The 18,741-nt window shown below is 37.6% G+C and overlaps 1 protein-coding gene across 1 annotated transcript in view; it reads left to right on the top strand.

Annotated features, from left to right (window-relative positions):
- Positions 1–18,741, top strand: part of LOC116333697 (CUB and sushi domain-containing protein 1) — a 422,781-nt gene that overhangs the window by 287,262 nt on the left and 116,778 nt on the right. The window contains 9 exon segments of the mRNA XM_039613940.1: positions 1,337–1,477; positions 5,241–5,362; positions 5,496–5,568; positions 6,873–7,011; positions 7,858–8,045; positions 8,161–8,349; positions 14,219–14,335; positions 14,888–15,103; positions 15,876–16,064. Of these exon segments, the coding sequence (XP_039469874.1) occupies positions 1,337–1,477; positions 5,241–5,362; positions 5,496–5,568; positions 6,873–7,011; positions 7,858–8,045; positions 8,161–8,349; positions 14,219–14,335; positions 14,888–15,103; positions 15,876–16,064 (1,374 nt within the window).

The raw sequence follows: 18,741 nt of genomic DNA, 5'->3' as shown, positions 1-18,741 counted from the left end.
TGCTGCTTGGATCACTGGGGAGCGCACTAAAGAGCAGAATATCTTCTACCAAACAAAAGTTTATAACTACTTTTTGCCATAAATGGTCTGATGCTGTGACACAAATGTCTTGGACAGACCTGAGGTGATGTATGATTACAGCAGTACAGGCGAAGGGGTGGAAGTTTCAGGCTATTCAACTCATATAGAGTGCGTCCTTTTATGACTGTCTAGTGATACCTCAGTGTTTGAGCACACTGAAACATACCAGCTAGATTATGCTATTCATTGCAATGATGTACCCTGAGGGGATGATGAGTACTTGGAACAAGATAATGCTCCTTCCCATGGTGATGGAATTGTCCAGAAATACATGGTTCAATACTCATTGAGGTGAAATACCATCAATGACCCAGACACCACAGTCACCTGTATTAGTCTCTTGGGTATTCACTCAAATGCAGCATCTGTACAAAAGAACTTCTATGTATCATCTTTTGGCAAGCATGACACACTAATGTGTGTCTGGTTTCCTTTTATACTCGGATCTTCAGGTTTCTTGCTTGTTATTTGGACCAATGCGATAGTGCACAGGTGTTGCTTTCATGTTATGAGTGTTCAAAATTGGAAATTGGAAATAATCTTCGAGATAGGTGTCCTCGGGATAATGCCATTTTTGTTCAGCTAACAAGTTAAAGGGTCATGAATGAATGCCTCTCTTGTCTCTCTGTACTAGGCATGTTTACATTTAGTACTGTTTAGTAGTAACTGTTACTATACAGTGCATCCAGTGTGGAAGACTGTCTACTTTTACTGGAGATTTCTTCCTATTTTTTTAAATTGATGTTGTTGTTGTTGTTGTTGTTGTTGTTGTTGTTGTTTTAAATTCTAAGCATGCAGAGAAGCAAGTTATCCTTCAGTGGCCTATAGTTAACACTGACATTTTAACAGACTTTTCTTGTTGTTCTCATTAAAACTCACAACAGTTGTTAGGCTTTACCAGGACCAGCTTAATCATTTAGATTCATTTAGATTGTCAGTTATTTGAATGTCAATAATTAGTTACTCCATGAATACATTTCATACTTTGGCACTTCTACTTCTAATGTTTAAATAAAGCATTATGTGCTTATCATGCATATTAGTAAGCGTTTAGCAAGTGTGTCAGGAACTGCTAAATCATCTCAGTATATTTTTTCTCTTAACCCTAATTACACCTAATTCACCTCTTTGAGCTCCCTTGGGATGAGCCTTTCTCTTTCCAAGTCAGTCCTTGGCCTGATTTTATACAGGATAAATTAGATAAGCAATATTAAATGTCTCTCTAAAATAATGTTTAAATTGTGCTTGATTTTAGGTCTGTCTGAGCCAACAACATTTGGGACATTCTCAGGAAAAGATGTTCCATCACAGATCGCCTCGAACGGTCACATCATGAGACTGGAATTTCAGTCTGATCATTCAAATACTGGGAAAGGCTTCAATATCAGCTATACCAGTAAGTACCAACTACCTACCTATCGCTCAGTCCATTTGTTGTTTAGGCCGTAGTAAACACCCTCAGTTTACTAAGTCACTGGGGGAAAATGTGAAATCTCAACCAGTTGGTGAGTGGTTACTGGAGGCTGCTGGCAGCCCAAGTCATGCAGACAATGAGACTAGTCAGTGGCCTACTGACACTAGGAAAAATCTGTGCTTCTCAAGTAGTCCCTGGAGACTGACACTAGGTGAAATCGGCTGCAAAGCGGTATGAATTATGCAACGAAAACCGTCTTGGTTGCCTGCAGATTACCGACCATATGGAAAAGATATATATAAATCTTATAAAGTTTGTATCTGTCTTGTGTGAAACTTGTATGAAAAGCATACAAGAGTGAAAACAGATATAAGATCCCTTGAAAACTTATATAAATGAAACTTATATGTTTTGGATACTTACTAAAACAATATATGAAAGTAATGAGAAAGTGGCCACTTTCATGAGTAAATCATATAAGCCTTATATGATTCACTATATGAGGTAGGCCACATCTTATGCAAGTCTTTTATAAGTTTTTAATATTTCTTTTCCATATGGGTGTGATTGCCTGTAGTTTGCATAGAAGATGCAGACTTGTCTGCAAACACTCAGAAACTCTTGTGAAAAGCATGACGAAAACCAGAAATGGATTTGCATTGAAGTAAAGTTGCACCATTTGAAATGTGTTGGTGGCAGCAGTAAGCCGTAAATTTTACTTTGAAGGTGAATGTCCTCTATTTCTGCTTTCTGCTGCAATTTTTCCCGTTTTTTCAGCTACTCCGTGAGTAGTTATTGAGTATTAGCAGAAAAATCTGTGTCTTCTGTGCATACTGCAGTGACTGTGTTAGTCTACTAATCACAAAGAGGATTTGGGGTAGCAGCCTCTTTGCGACCAACCAAATATCCACTGAGATCTCTACCAGCGTACTACCTCATTGTTGTATTTGAATTTGGTTTTGTGATGTGGCAATTTTTGTGTTTTAATTTAACTGTAACTGTAATTTTTTCCCAGAAGTTCTGACAAATGACAGCATGTCGTTTTGACACTTTGACAAATTTTTATTCCGAATACTTCCAGGGCCACTTCAATGGAGTTTTAACGGCAGAAATGTGTTAACCAATACGGACATTCCAACAGTAAAACTGAGATACAACACTTCTACCACCATATAATCAGAAACAAAAGCAGAAATCAGTTGTCAACATACTGCAATACATTATGTTCTAGGGTAGATCCTAGCAAGTGTCCCTTTTTTTAAACAAGTGATGATTTACTGATTATCAAGCTGAGTATTGCTATGTAACTTAATGCACATCTTTAAAACATATAAGCTAAATTTACAACTAAATTCTGAGGATTTGCTTTCAGAGCTACCAGCTTGTTGTATAGCTAATATCTTCATATACTGGTTAAGAGCCATATTAAATATAGCTCAGAGTAAAATACTTTTTCATATGCTAACCACCTCAGAATGGCACTTCGTTATGATTAATATAATACCGACATCAACATTACTGCAACCTGACGTTACCTTAACCTGTCCTGTGTTTGACTTCTTCTGCCTGACTGATCCTATGTGTGTGTCTTACTCAACTTTCACCCAGTTAAGCCTGTCCCATTGTCAGGGTTTCAACCCAGCTACTGCATCCTGTATATTTATCCACTCTAAGCTGAACTAGTTCTGCCTGAGTGATTCAGATTCATTCAGTGTGATTACCATGCAGTTTTGCACCATTTCACACACTGCCTCCCAAATGACCTTGTCTTTGGCTCTTCCTTTAGAGGTGGCATTTGACAAATGAAAATAGTGTGTGTGAGTGTGTGTGTGAGTGTTTTTAACCTATTAAAAAAAAATCTGAGCATAATTAATAACAAGATGTACTATTTCAAATCCTAACACAAATGAAAGGTTTGATGCACCTCAAACGAAAAATAAATACACAGTTAAATAAAACTCATATTAAATGAAATGCCTCTCAGACTAAGTTTTACCTGGCAGAAAAGAAAAATGCTGAAATACATTCATATAGTTTTTAGTGGTGAAACTTTTTGAAAATGTAATTTGAAAACCTGATGACATAAATTCTACACTGGGACTTAAAAATATCAAACATATTGTGCTGTTTCAGTAATTTGGTCTATTAACATTTTAATGCATATATGAATATCAAGAGGTTTTGCTGTGGGTATATTTATATGAATTGTGTTAGAAACTCAAGAATGAACGCAAGACTGTGCAGTTATTCGGTGAAAGTGGTGCACTGGGAGCCAATAACTGTTCGCAGATTTGAATCTATCCTACAAATAAATTGATCCTATATATTATGAGGACACCATGCGTAAAAATGTGCTTTAGCCTATGACAGCTGAGGTTATTAATGATAGATTCAAAATGGAATATATCCAAATTCTGTTTTTATCACTTTCAGAGGGAAGAAGATGATCATTTCCAATTTAATCTACTGCAAAAAACTATTTTGACTTTATATATGTTCACTTTTTGTTTCTTTGATAATTTGTTTTGAACTCAACCATACTGTGGGCAAAAAGAGACTGGACTCACTATTGTCCCTTGAGGTAGAAAGTGGAACTACACTTGAACGCTTAGGTCTAGCTGGTTAGCCTGCTAACTTCAGTGCATGTTGCTCCTTATTGTCAAAATTCTTATCTCCTCACTAACTACAGCTAATCTTTAAAATTTTTACGTCTTACTCACAAATGGCTTGCTCAAAATTTTAAATTACAAAATGCATTCACTGTAAGATGCATAGTTATTGCTGTCTGAGGTCAACTATTGAGTTCATCTTTTCTCTGTCGTAGCCGAAATATCATTTAGTTTTTATTTTTTCCTCTTTTTATGCCATATGTTTCTACCTTTCCCTGTCACTATGGCTTCTTGTTAGCTTCTTCAGCCTTAGTTGGCCATTTTTTTTTCATCTTATACTGCGTTTAAACCAATGATTATATTGGTTTAAACATATCATTTGAATATTTTGTGTGCTGGCATTTCGTGCGTTTTCTCATACGTATCTTCTAGTTTTTTCCTCCACTTCTATAATATCAGGTTGTTGAAGGAGTGCAAGGGCTACTTTATCTGTGTCTGCCTTTGGCCTATATAGTGCTTTCTCTACATGCATATTTGAACACATATTTGAATACTGCTGCAAGGCTGTATGTAATATACAGTATGTGTGCATTTTTGTTTGTGTACCTGCCATTTCCCTTCTGGCTCTCATTTTTTTCCCTGCGTCCTCTCCTTTCTCTCACTGCTCCCATTTCCCTCCATCAGCAGCTAATCAACCTGAGACATGTCCAATCACTGGGTGTGTGCTCTGGGTGGGATCAGGTTAATCTCTGGAATGGGGATAATATAAGCTTAACATGACAAGGTTGAGTCCACATAAAGATAATTCCATTCCCATATTTCCATATCAGTGGAGATGTCACATTCACTGACAGTGATACAGCAGCGGTTTCATTTTTTTTCCTCTGGCAGAACCAATTTTTAGGTATTAAAATAAATTGAAAAAACTGGTAAAACTGCTCAAATGAATAAATATGCATACATATTTTGAACCACTTAACCAGAGTGTAGTTGCAATATGCCAGCTTTCTCTTTTCTTTCAGATTACGTCTTTGGTCTTTCCTTTTCAAATTAATTTGCCTTGTTTGATACAGTAATTCAATCTTATGTGTCTTAGCTGCAGTTTTAGCTTTTCTCTGGTTATTTTCTCTCTGTAGCATTTGGTCAGAATGAATGTCATGACCCAGGAGTCCCAGTAAATGGTCAGAGGTACGGGGACCAGTTTCAGCTTGGCAGCTCAGTGGCGTTTCGCTGTGATCAAGGATTCATTCGGACTCAGGTAATAATCATTTGAAAGTATCGTTATCACACTTTTTAAACCCAATTTTGAAATGATTGTCATAATCGGTGCCCATAGTTGTGTGTTAAAACCTAGTATAAATGTAACATTTCTTTAAATGATGTATTTCCAGGGGTCCGATCAGGTCACCTGCATTATTCAGGATGGAAATGTTGTCTGGTCTGCAGCTGTACCTCGCTGTGAAGGTAAACCTAAGCAGACACCTACACATAAGAACTGTTTATTGTATATAGGAGTATAATGTTCCACAAAACATTCAGCTATTTTAGCGATTACCATACAGCTCAAGTGTGTTTATGTACCTTTGGAATAATTAAATTTTCTCTTCTAATTGATTTTAGCCTTGCAGTTTGGACACATCATTCTTTCTAAAGAATAATCTTAAATGAGACTGGCACATGTTGTACCAAAGCTTTTTCAGGGACACATATTCATTTATTTAGACACTGAAAGACAGAGATGTACTAATAGGTTGCAGATAAGCAAATTTTGTATGTGGAAGTGATAATAACGGGATCGTCAGTTTTCAGCTATTTCGACAATTTTTGAAGGTGAATGGCACCCACCAGTCTGTGAGCATTTGTATGTTTATCTTTGCAACCTTACCATCTTGCATCCTGATTGCATTGTCTAAATGACATTATCAATTGTTGCCTGTTGTTAATAAATCGGATGAAGGACAAAATCAAATTGAACACGGGGGGGGGGGTCATCTTTTTAAGTACGAGAGAATATCATCCCTCCTGTTCTTGAAGATCCCATCCATAAAAACTGCTACTTCAGTATGCATCTGGGTTTTTTTCCTTTTCTTGCTGAAAGTCTGGATTTATGAGAGCAATCAAATAGGCAAAGGTATGAGCTACTTGAAAAGACAAGCCACTGCAAATTATATGTTGTAGCAATGGATAATAAAGAAACCATGAATTCCAGGTCTGGAGTTTTTTATGTTTAATTCAGGTTCTAGACAGACTCAAAAGGAAAAAAGAATAAAAACCGAACATGATACGATGTCTGATATTTCATTTTATTTGAAAGAAACAACTCAACAGGAGATAATTATTGTTTTTTAATGTGTCATAATTGAAATTTTGGAACTCCAAGTGTGAGCTATAAAGTAGTGACGGTATGTGCCAGTTTTGCTGCCTGCAGCTTGTGCAGGGAAACGGAGAGTTATTTTTTGGCACCATTTGACACATAAATATATTTAATTCCCCCTATAAATTATAATGTGATAATTATTTTGGGCTTTTTCAAACATCACTAACTCAAAATTGCTTACTGTAGCACAAGATGGGCTCACCGTAATTTCTGTAGGTAAATGTTTATGTATGAAATATAGAAATTCAGAGTGGATTAGAATGATAAAATAAACGGAGCAGACAATGAATCTGCTAACTTAATGAAATGGGAGCAATTTACAGACATTTACAAGGAGAAAATGATTAATTTAATTTTCTGTGGTTGTGTGGGGGTCTTTGTTTCCATCCAGCTCCCTGTGGAGGGCATCTCACAGCTCCTACAGGTGTTTTGCTATCTCCTGGTTGGCCCTCCTTTTACAAAGACTCTCTGAACTGCCAGTGGGTGATTGAAGCACAAGCAGACCATGCTGTAAAGATACACTTTGACAAGTAAGTGTATTATTCAATTATGCTGTATACTAATTTGTCAAATTTGTTTGTTCAAAAATTGTTGAACTTCGACTGTTAATGGTTAGATAATATGGTACGGTTTGGGAGTGCATCATTTAGTTAATATTTTAGTTGGGCAGTCTTTCATATGCAATATAAGGTAGTCAGATATAAATGAGGCTGGTGAGTTACTGCTGCATTAAATGATTAATGTTGGCTTTTTACATTTTTTTTTCTTCTGGAAACAAGCCACAGACAGATGCAGTGTAGCCTGAAACTGCAATAGCAGAAATTTGTCTTTTTGAAATGTGACGTACTCGCCGAGTTATCTGCATCGCCTATGAGGCATTTCATTTGTGGACGATTCAGCATGCTTCTTCTGAAGCAGAGGCTAGTTAATTTTTCATTTAGCTGGTCAGATATAATTATTCAGATACCGTGTTGTTGCAGTGTGTCAGTAGCTCCCAAATCTTGGTTTCTGTTCAACTAGATAGGTTGGTAATATACAATATCCTTTTTCTGGATCAGCTACTATTTGATAGTTAGACCCAAAAATCGACTGATTAGGCCCTGTAGCTCCAACTTAACGTAAATGGGTTAATTAGTGTTCAGCTATTTCATAGAATAGTTGAAGGTGTGACTGATTGATTGCTTACACATCAGTCAAGTTTCTTATATGGTAGTACTTTGTTATAGCTCCGTGTTTTTTTTGCCTACAGTGGATAAATTGTGCAAAATGAACAATATTATTGAGTTTTTGTTTTTTCAGCGTTGGAATTTATTAACATGTATAACTTGCAGTTGTGAATTTCATGGGCATGTTTTTGTTTTTCTTTGTTTCTCTAGGTTCCAGACAGAAGTCAACTATGACACGCTGGAGATCAGGGATGGCCCCTCAGCATCCTCTCCCCTGATCGGCGAATACCATGGTACCCAAGCGCCTCATTTCCTGATTTCCACATCAAACTTCCTGTTCCTGTTGTTCACTACAGACAACAGCCGCTCTGCCGCAGGCTTCAGCATCAGATATGAAAGTAAGTCTAAATGACTGATAGACTGAAATGCCTGGTAGACACACTCGAAATTGCTTACAGACGCAAATACACTCAACCTCTTGACACTGCGGTGCTTGTGTGATGTGATTTTCAGGTGTGAAAATGGAGTCAGACTCGTGTCTCGATCCTGGTATCCCAGTGAATGGTCGTCGCCATGGCAGCAGCTTTTCCATTGGCTCTCGTGTGTCATTTACATGTGACCCGGGATACACACTTAGCGATCAGGAGCCAATTGTTTGCGAGCAGAATCATCAGTGGAGTCACGCTCTTCCCAGTTGTGATGGTTAGTATCTTATTTTATTTTATTTGATCTCTTTCAGGAATTACCCAGTAGCGTGACTAATACAATCAGGGGCGAATGCTGTTCTCTCATGACTCACCTCACACATAGTTTCACATTCTCTAAACATGGAAAAGAGTGAAAAAATGTTGTCAACATACAGTACGTACTGACAGAGCAGGCCATTGTGGTTTGGGGTTTGTTTTCTTTTAACCAAAGACAATGTCCAGTTTTTGCCTCCAGAAGTGCTTAGTTGGGAACAGCTTGAAATAGCTTTATAAATACACTTCTCAAGCTGAAAGCTGCATTAAATGCTTTCGTTGGCAAAATAAGTCATCTTGAGCTGAATTTAATTTTGGCCAAATTGTTGTTTGATTGATTATGTGTGCTTTAGAGCTGATGTTTTTAATTCTCCAACTGAATATTGCAACTAAGAAATAGTAGCCACCACAGTCTTTTGTAGGGATTTTTATCTAATCATTTTATTTATACTGGAAATCAATATATGAGCTCTTTTTTAAGTTAATCTGGCACTACAGGAGAAGTTGAAATTGAGTCTTGCTTTGATAGACTTTTGAAAGATTGATAAATATCAGACTTTGTTATACTACTTAGCACTTTTCTTACAATCCATCTCAACTATAACTATATTACTGTTTTCGCTGCACCTTGGACAGGGCTCCATTCTATCACTTGGCTGCCACATACAGACAGATGCACACTGAACTTGACATCAGCTGTATGTACATCCTCTCTGAAGATCTAGAGACACTGTTTTTTTCACTCGTTCAATCCTGTCCTCATAGCGAAACATTTTTGGGGAATGTTTTTTTGTTTGTTAAGCAACTTACCGTTGACATATGAATCATTCAAAAATAAAATAAGCCTCTAACTCAGGGGACAGCTTTGTGTCTACACATAACAGACAATATAAAGTAGCAAGGAGGCAGTTTTTAAATTGCACTTTTAAGCACTTTGTTACTAGCAGCCTAGTGCAAAAACACATCATTTGTCCCCATTACTTTAGTTGAATTTCCAAAATTGCCAAAGATAACACAGAATGACAAGCATCAAATAGTATTTTTACACCAACAGGGTGATTACCAGAGAGCTGTTAGCTGTAAACTTTGCATATCATGATATAGTGTGTAATGTGTCCTTTGAGGAAACTGATCAAAACAGACTTTTAGCAGATGAACTGCAGGTGAAAGATCCATCTGTTCTTTAATGTGATCCATCTACTGTTCACCAGAGCCTCATCAGAAATGCTTTCAGTGGAAGGCTGTTTTTTTTTGTTCAAATCATCAATGAGGAATATCTACAGTCATCTGTAAAACATGTTGGAGTCTCGGCCATAGTTTGAGGCTGAATTTCAGTCAGTCAATGTTGTCAAAACAAGTGGATTCTGAACACAAAAAAGTACAGTTAAACTTTCCTCTAGCATGTGATAAAGCAGGTAGAGGAAAGCAGCTTCCTTTTTCAGCATTGCAAACAGAATCGAACATATCAATCATGGATTGGCCTCCCCAGAGCCTTGATGTCGATATTATTGAAGCAATGTGAGATCATCTTGACAGAGAACAGAACCAAATCTGGCCAGCATCCAAAGAAGAGCTTTAAATGTCCTTCAAGAACCTTGGAGGACTATTCCTGAAGACTACCTAGAGACATTAAAAGTACGCTTGCCCAAGAGAGTTCAGGCTGTGTTGAGGAATAAAGGTGGTCATAACCTAATATTGACATTCAAGCTCACTGGAGTTGCACATAAAGTTCTTTTTTGTTTCATTATGTTGTCGCAATTTTGCATGCACTTCAATAAATCTCTACCCCTATTCTCCATTTGGTAGCAAACAGTAAAGAATTGATGGGTGGCTCAAGATTTCGGCAGATTGCTGTTTATACTAAATTTTCTGCGTGGTCACTTCATTTCTACACTGACCCTGAACGTTGAAACCTCGTTTGAATATCGACACAAAAGACAGGAGAATAAAGATGGAAGTGGCAGAAAAGAGGATCAGTCTGTGTCAGAGGTAAAAGACATTTGAAAGGGAAGGTGTTTTCAGTGACACCAGTAGCTTCTTTCCTTCATAGCAGAATATTGAAGACGAAAAAAGTCTGTTCTCTCACTTCTGCCTTTTGCCCTTTCACTTTTTGCAACAGACAGCTGTAATTGGACAAACAGTCTTCACTCCCACCACAGTGACTCAAGCTGGACATTTAGCCTTTGTGAACTTATTCAGGTCAATAGAAATTACTGAAACAGATGCTCCCTGGCTATTCAAAGGCCTTCCTATTCAGCGTTTTTCCACAGCTTATGCTATGGTGGGAGTTAAACAAACAGCATCTCATCTGCTCCGCCAATTGAACATTATCAAATATGAAAATAAAGGATACCACAAGTTAGGAGTAAGTTCATGGCAAAGCAATCTGTGTCATACTTGCAGCCATATAAGGCAAACAGTTTTAAACCGGCACTGTGACATTTTCAATTTTCAGCCAGGCATGCCACTGAATGAGACAGCTGTCACATTATAAGACATGTTATTTCAGAATGGCACTTTTCTGAAATGGTGTGTAAGACTTGACTAAATGTAATGTGAGATATAGTGTGCTTTTGGGTGAAGATCACAGTGGAATTATGTGTTAAGTATATTATTACACAGCTGAAATTTAGATTAATCACATTTGGCTGCATGTTGTGGAAGTGTGGGACGAAACAAGAAGTCTTGCAAATACTGAGCAAACCTACAATATCTACTCACAAAATTCTTGGTTATTCTATTTAAAAGAGCAAAGAAATCATCTTTAAGCCCTCCCACAGGCATGCTGGAAGCGATTCATACACACACTCGCACCCATTAATGGCAATAATGTTATTTACAGGACAGTCTCAGAGGCACAGTTAACATTTCATACACACTACATTACACAGACAGTATTGCATTTAAAATAAAAAGCAAAATGACATGTCGTCATCCCCCCAGGCATGCAGGCACCATTCCCTTTCAGTAATGCCAGAACGTCTATTCAACACAAACCATTCATCTTATTCCTGCAGGTCAGTTAAATCACCAAACAGATAACGCTGGCTGCTCTTTTATGTGTCAGGAAGAATATTGAAGGGGTGCTGTGACATTTTAAAGCATGCAGTTGGTGCCAAGACAACAACTTGTTAGAAGTGACCAAAGTTAGAGAATCACTTTAAGTGAAAATGCGATGGATTCCTCTAAGAAGGTATTTAAAGACTAAGAAAAGGGAAGGAGGAGGAATGATGCTGAAAACTGATATGTTATCTCTATATATTTATCTCTCCTCTCTGAAAACCAAGCAGCTCTTTCTTTAGAATCCAGCCTCCCTCTCTGTTTCTTTTTTTTTGTTAGTCATGAATCGTCTCTCTTTCTTGTCACATTCTTTCTATACATTGTTATACACCTCACAGTTTCTCACACACATTTCCTTAACGATCTGTCTCTCTCTTTTCACACAGATGATTAAGACCACCAAAGTATGAACCGTTACACACGCTACATACATTACGTACAGACAGACATGCGCATGTGCCTCCCTTAACAAGGGTCGTTTAGTCAGACAGTGTCCCAGTTTTTGCCAAATCCTGATGGGAGCCTGAAACAGGCTACCGCAACACTCACAAGACAGCTAGTCAGTGAGAGGGAACAGCTCGTATCACAGCTTCTCAAATCAACCCCAGCCCTGTTGAAATATGATATAGAATAGTAGGAAGAAAAATGATCAGACTGAGAGATTGAGAGAGAGGGGTGAAGACGAGGTCTGCACGCTGGAGTACCTGCAGCACGAAGAAATTAGAGGAGCTGTGAAATCTGTCCTCATAAAGGCAAAAATCATAAATAGTCTTTTTATAAACCTTTCACCAAACAAATGACTACTGCATTTATCTCTGTAGCTAAAAGATGCGTTTGTGTACCAAAATATATATAAATTGACAGTGAAGAAAAATGTTTTGTCTGTTTGTTTTGTTTATATTCTGGGATCAGTTTGTTTTATAGCTGACGAAGAGATTCCTTTTATTGCCATGCCAGTCAAACACCTTGAAGCGCTTTAATTGAATTAAATTTATCTGAACTGCTCAGAATAGTACTGAAAGTGATGAAAGCTCAGTCAAAGAGAAGCAAAGAGTCAATATATTATCTTAGTTCAGAAGTCTCTGATGTACTGCTAGCTCTCTTTTACTCTCCATTGCATTACTATGGCATTTTTCATTCTGCAGTACCCCAAATGAATTTGTCCCGTTCCATATCAGTGAATTGCTCTGTGTGGAGGCTAGGTATCTGGTAACACACTCATACACACCAATCTCTCACTGTCTTTTAACAAACCAGCCTCTGTTTGTCTGTGACATTCTCCCTGCTCTTTCCTTTTGTCCTTTTGTTTCGGCAGTAAGCTCATCTTTAACCTTTGTTTCGTTCACTTTGCATCTCTTTGCAAAAGTTCCTTTTTTTCTCACACAAAGGGCGTTTGCTGAAATCAGCACTGCTCATTGCTCACTGCTCATACTATACAGTAGATTGTTTGCACGCATAGTGTTAACGTCGTGTTTCTTCACCATGAATGCAATCGTCTAAACTGGAGACACATTTGTCAACTGTTCAGCACATAAAATGATGATATCACTATTATGTTAAGTGGTGTCATGACTGCATAACAGGTCGATTTACGTGCAAGACCTGAGACGCCAAGTTTTGGTTACATTGTTCTACTGTACATTAATCTTTCTTCTTATGTAATCATACAGTAAGTCTTCAGTACAGGCCTGAATTTAACACCATGCTAACTACACCAAATTCAGGGGTGATTTTCTGCAGGCTGGGAAAAAAAAAGAGGCAAGGTCCCAGGAATTTAACAAAGAATTTACATTAATCTGCCAGTAGGTGGTGAGCAGAGTTGGGATCGTTACTCAAAAAATAAGTAATCTATTAGAAATGCTGGTTTCTTTTTTTTTAAAAATAATAATGTAATACTGTACTTACTTAGTTATCCATGGTGAAAGTAATTAATCACATTAATTTCATGTCATGACCTAAAATGTATTGTCACATAGTTATCAGTTAAGAATATCTACCTTAGCCCGCACTCCTGCAGCCTGGTACCAATCTGAAATAATGAAAACATCACTATAGTCTTTATTTTAGTGTTGCTGAGTTTGAACACAAAGCAAAGTTGAAAACCAACTCTAAGAGACTTCAAAATGTTTTCCACGTTGATTCTACTCTAACATGTAGAAATGGATGCTACAAAGCCAGAAGCCCGATTCCTCATCACTGCTTTTATGACCTGTTAAAGATCAGGCTCTGGCTGCTGGGCTAGGCTTTTAACATCTCTCTGGGTTCTTCACTAGCTTTGTCATAGCATGCTGTCGCTTTTCAGATACTTGTAATGAGCCAAGCTGTGTTAGCAGCATTATGTTTCTGTCTTGGACACAGTTTTCACTTTACCATTGTGCTATTGTCCTTCGTGCAATAAAAACAAATGTAATGTCCATATTGTTGCTTCTCAAAAGTTATAGAGCACCCCACCATGTTCCTCCTCCCTGGAAGGGAAAGGCATGTTCGCCATTATGCAGTCAACTAAAGACCCTTTATAATACAAGTAACAACATAATTGAAGTATAACTTGATTACTGAATTAAGTACAAATATGCAATACTTTATTGTGTTACTGAAAAATGTAATGTGACAATAGTAACATGTTACTTTGGAACTCATTACACTGACCACTGGTGGACCTCTTAACGGTACTGAAGACGTGTACATTTTTAGTACAACTTTTTTGAGTCTTTTGAATAAAAGAAAATCTCCAGCTGTGTTCCAATCTTCTCTGTCTGTCACATTTTCAGCTCTTTGTGGAGGCTATGTTTATGGTAAAACGGGAACAATTCTGTCTCCTGGCTTTCCTGACTTCTACCCCAATTCTCTTAACTGCACCTGGACTATAGAAGTGTCCCATGGAAAAGGTAAGAATGCTCAAATGCAATGGAAATGTCAAGCATTGGTTGTAACATGTTAAAAAATGTTTTTTTTTTCATAATTTAATAATATGGAAAAATGTGTTAGGCAATGAAATGCGGCCACCCTTTGCCACAAATTCTCCAGTGTGCACTTGGACAATTTTTCAAGTGTAAAAAATAGTTCTCTTAGACAACTTGCCACAGCCCTCTCACTATCTTCATGTAATGCCTCTTCATGTAATGCCAGACTGACTCAGAGATGTTGAGATCAGAGCGCTGTGGGGGCTCTATGGTTTTCTTGTCACTGCAGATAGCTTTATATGACTTACACATTATACAAGATGGATTTGGGACAGAGCATATTCCTCACTGATGGTACTGGATGATAGATAAGAATCTCATGTACAGTGGCTTAGACTATTGCTTATATATATTGCCTGATAGAGTGTATGCTATGCGTATCTGTAACTGTCTATCTTACACTGCATGCCTATCCATCCATTCTTGCATTCATCTATCCTTTCATCCATCTATCCATTTTGCCATCTGTTCTTTCAGGAGTCCATTTGGTTTTCCACACTTTCCATCTGGAAGAGAACCACGACTACTTGTCAATCACAGAGGATGGCAATTTTCAGGTTCCGGTAGCTCGACTCACTGGCTCAGTGCTGCCCCCTAGTGTTAAAGCCGGACTCTATGGGAACTTCAGCGCTCAGCTACGGTTTATTTCAGATTTTTCCATGAGTTACGAAGGATTTAATATCACTTTCTCAGGTAAGAACACCTGAACACAATTTTTATACTGCTTTTTTAGCATTGCATTGGCTAAAATTCATTTTAAAGCAAATTACAAGGCTTATGAAGTTGGCCTGTTAGTGACTGTATGATGATCCCTTACCAATAAATAAATAAATAACAAATTCATGGACTTTTCTTTAATGGCAGACTGTTGAAATTTGCAAACTAGTAAACCAAATTGTTAGATACAGTGTTTCACCTGCTCAAGTAACTGTTTAATATGTGGTGCAAAAATGGGTTTTATCCATTATTAAACCTAACTGGTTATTTTGGCAGATATGCAGTACATCTGGCTAAGTGCTGCACTTACATTTAAAAGCTTTTATTTGGGACCTTGATACATGATAACCAAATTTTTGACAGTTTCCCTAAGTATTTCAAACCTATTTGGTGCTACAGATTACAGAGCTTCCTATCTCAGTGGATGAAACAGTCTTGAATGAGACTGCTGCACATGTTTTCATAATGAGATGAAGCAGGGAAAACTCATTTATAAATCAAATGTGTCCTTTTTAACATTCTTGTAATTTAAACTAATGACAGTTTAATAAAGTAATCTTTCAGTAGTTAAATTATTCTGGGGAATTTAAAAGGAGTCTTTATGACACTTAAGTGACACAGCTCCAAATGCTTACATGTAGTGTTAATGCATTTCTTTCTGGTGTTGGCTAATATAACAACTTTTGCACACTTCTTATTAATTAATACCTTCTGTCCTTTTATGCTGACTCATGATTTCTCTCTACAGAGTATGACTTGGAGCCATGTGAGGATCCTGGTGTACCAGCATCCAGCAGGAGAATGGGACTCAGCTTTCAAGTTGGTGATTCATTGAACTTTTCTTGCTTCCCTGGCTACCGACTTGAGGGAGAGAGCAAGATCACTTGTCTGGGAGGAGGCAGGCGAGTCTGGAGCAACACGCTACCACGATGTATAGGTAAGATGTCAGCGCTTAGGTTGACTGTTATATAAATTGATAGCAATGGCATGCAAAACAGAAATCATGGTAGATTATTTCTTCATTTGAAAAACATTTCCATTGCTAGCAGGAGTCAAACTGGATTTTCTGAGGTTGTGAATATATTTGCAAACTTAAAAAAAGTATTGTTATTTAAAAAGTATTTGGTGTTCTTAAAAAATGTAAATTAAACAAATAATTATCTCCTTACACAGTCATTTTTAACAAAAATTCATTTTACTAGTGCTATTGCACCAACAGGGTGCTATTAGGTTAAACAGGGTGACACTTATTTTTACATTCAGATTATTTTTTATGCAATATTATACTAAAAAATATAGAAGATGTTATCTCTTCTGTGAAAACAACTGGCAGGTGGCAAATAAAACAGAACTTTTAAAGTAACTTCTTGGCCATATGAATAAACCTGGAGCATTGTTACAATTCAACAGTATTACCATATTGCTAACGTAACAATAATCGACTTGTTAAATGTTAGTTTTATTTGCTAGAACTTTGCTGTTTGCACGTTGTAACTTCTTAGCGTTTGATGCGTATCAATGTTTTCTTGGATCCTGGTGGTAATTTGCGAGTCTGACTGGCGGTTGCTGGTAATTTTGAAGCCCAGAAAGAGCAGACTGAAAATGCTATAATAGCATTATCTGTCAAGAGATCAAGCCTGACTAAGAGGAAACTAAGCAAGAGCAGCTGGCAATGTGCACTAGTTTCATCCCCTTTCGTTCCTTCTAAATGTTCCTCTCTTTAGCGCTCTGTCTCTGTCTAAATTTCTGTTTCTCCTTCTCTTCCTCTATATTTTGACAGTCCTTTGATAGATAATTGGGGCATTAGGCACTATATGAAAAGTGTTAATACCGTGCCTTTTGTTACTCCCCCCTTTTCCTTTTCTAATTTCTTTCTGAGCATTTTCAGGCTTGTCTGTCTTGGTTCATCTGCTATCTCTTCTTCTTTTCTTCCCCTTCCAATTCTCTCTTTATCCCTTTCCTGCCCCTCTTCTCGAGGCTCTGTTCTCTTACTCCCACTCTATTGTACTGTTTTCACTTTAAAAGGAATTTCTGAAGAATTGCTGTGACTCTCCTTTATTTATGCTCCTTACCTCCTACCTTAATCTGCTTTAGACACTACAGAACATTTATAGAAATGTTGTTTTGAATTTCAAATTTCTTCAGATTTGATAAACACTGCGTCTTTTTTTAGTGTGTTTTATATTGTTTCAAACCACCCTCTCTCGTCTGTCTCATTACTCCCATTTCCTCTTTTTTTCTTCTAAGTAGTGGTGGTCCTCTTCAGTGGGAGTTAAAAGCCTGCTCGGCTCCCTTCTTTTATCTCCTCCTCATTTGCATATGACAAAACACTATTTGTACAAAGTAGCAGTTTATATGAATTCCTAAACTTTGATAGGCACGGGACCTGCTAGATCATTCTGTATAATTTTATGAAGGACTTCTCCGACATACTTATCCAGCCTTATTGTTTGCAGGGTTTTTTGGTGTGTTGTTTTGTTTTTCTGCCCTTTTATCAATCTTTTGTAGTTTATTTTCAAGTTATTTTGTTGTTTTTGTCGCATATTTCAGACAATGCTTTTTGAACTGCAGTGCAGTGCAAGAGTCTTGAGCCAGCAGTCATTTCTTTATATTCTTGAAGGGGTTTTTTTTAAACTTGAACAATAGTTGTCCAGGCTTTCTGAAGGTCTTTCAAATTTTTCAACATTGGCTGCTTTGTCTCTCATTTTCAGTCCAATCCTTATACCTGACCATTTTCAGGGCAATGTTTTTTGTTTGTTAAGCTGACGTATGACTCATTCAAGAATAAAAAGGGGCCCTAACTCAAAGAATGAACCAGTATTGTGTCTAAACATAATAGTCTCTTCAGGCATTTTGTGACTAGCAGTGTGTTGTAAATTTCCCCCCTTTTAGCTGAAACTACAAACAATATCAATAATAGCACAGTTTAACAGGCATAAAATAGTATTTTTGCACCAACAAAGTGAGTACCAAAGAGTTATCAGCTGTTAACGTTGCTTATCTCAGCATGGTGTGCCCTTAAGAAATTTGAGGAAACTGGACAAGTGGAAGAAAAAAGAGGAAGTGGTAGGGATAAAAGATTACCTACCGAAGATGAGCAATAACTGAGAGCCATTTCCTGAAGAAACACGAAAACATCCAGCAAAGAACCTGACACAGGACCTGTGAGATGCAACTGGCCCTGTAGTTCAATGAAACCTAATCAGAAGTGGCCTCACTGAAAAGGTGGCAGTGACGAAGCCATTCTTACAGACGGGAAACACCAAGTGAAGGCTGATGTATGCTAAGCTACACATGAACTGGACTGGAAACCAGAGGCAGTTTTTACATTTTTGGTTCAGATCATCATCGATCTTTATGTACAGAGGAGGTCAGGAGAGAGGTACAACAGTGAGTGTCTACAGCCATCTGTAAAACACAGTGGAGGCTCTGTCATGGTTCAGGGATGCAATTTAGCTATTTATTTTGGGGGATCTTGTCAAAACTGATGGTATTATGAACGTATAAAAGTACCATCTAAAAATGATCCACCAGGCAGTACCATCTGGAAGAAGTCTGATTAGCAACGGCTTCATTTTTCAGCATAACAGTGATCCCAAACATACTGCTAATGC

Source organism: Oreochromis aureus, linkage group 1 (assembly GCF_013358895.1).
Source record: "Oreochromis aureus strain Israel breed Guangdong linkage group 1, ZZ_aureus, whole genome shotgun sequence".
In the NCBI taxonomy this organism is placed as follows: domain Eukaryota; kingdom Metazoa; phylum Chordata; class Actinopteri; order Cichliformes; family Cichlidae; genus Oreochromis; species Oreochromis aureus.
Note: the sequence above shows the minus strand (reverse complement) of the source record. Positions and strands in the feature narration are given on the sequence as shown.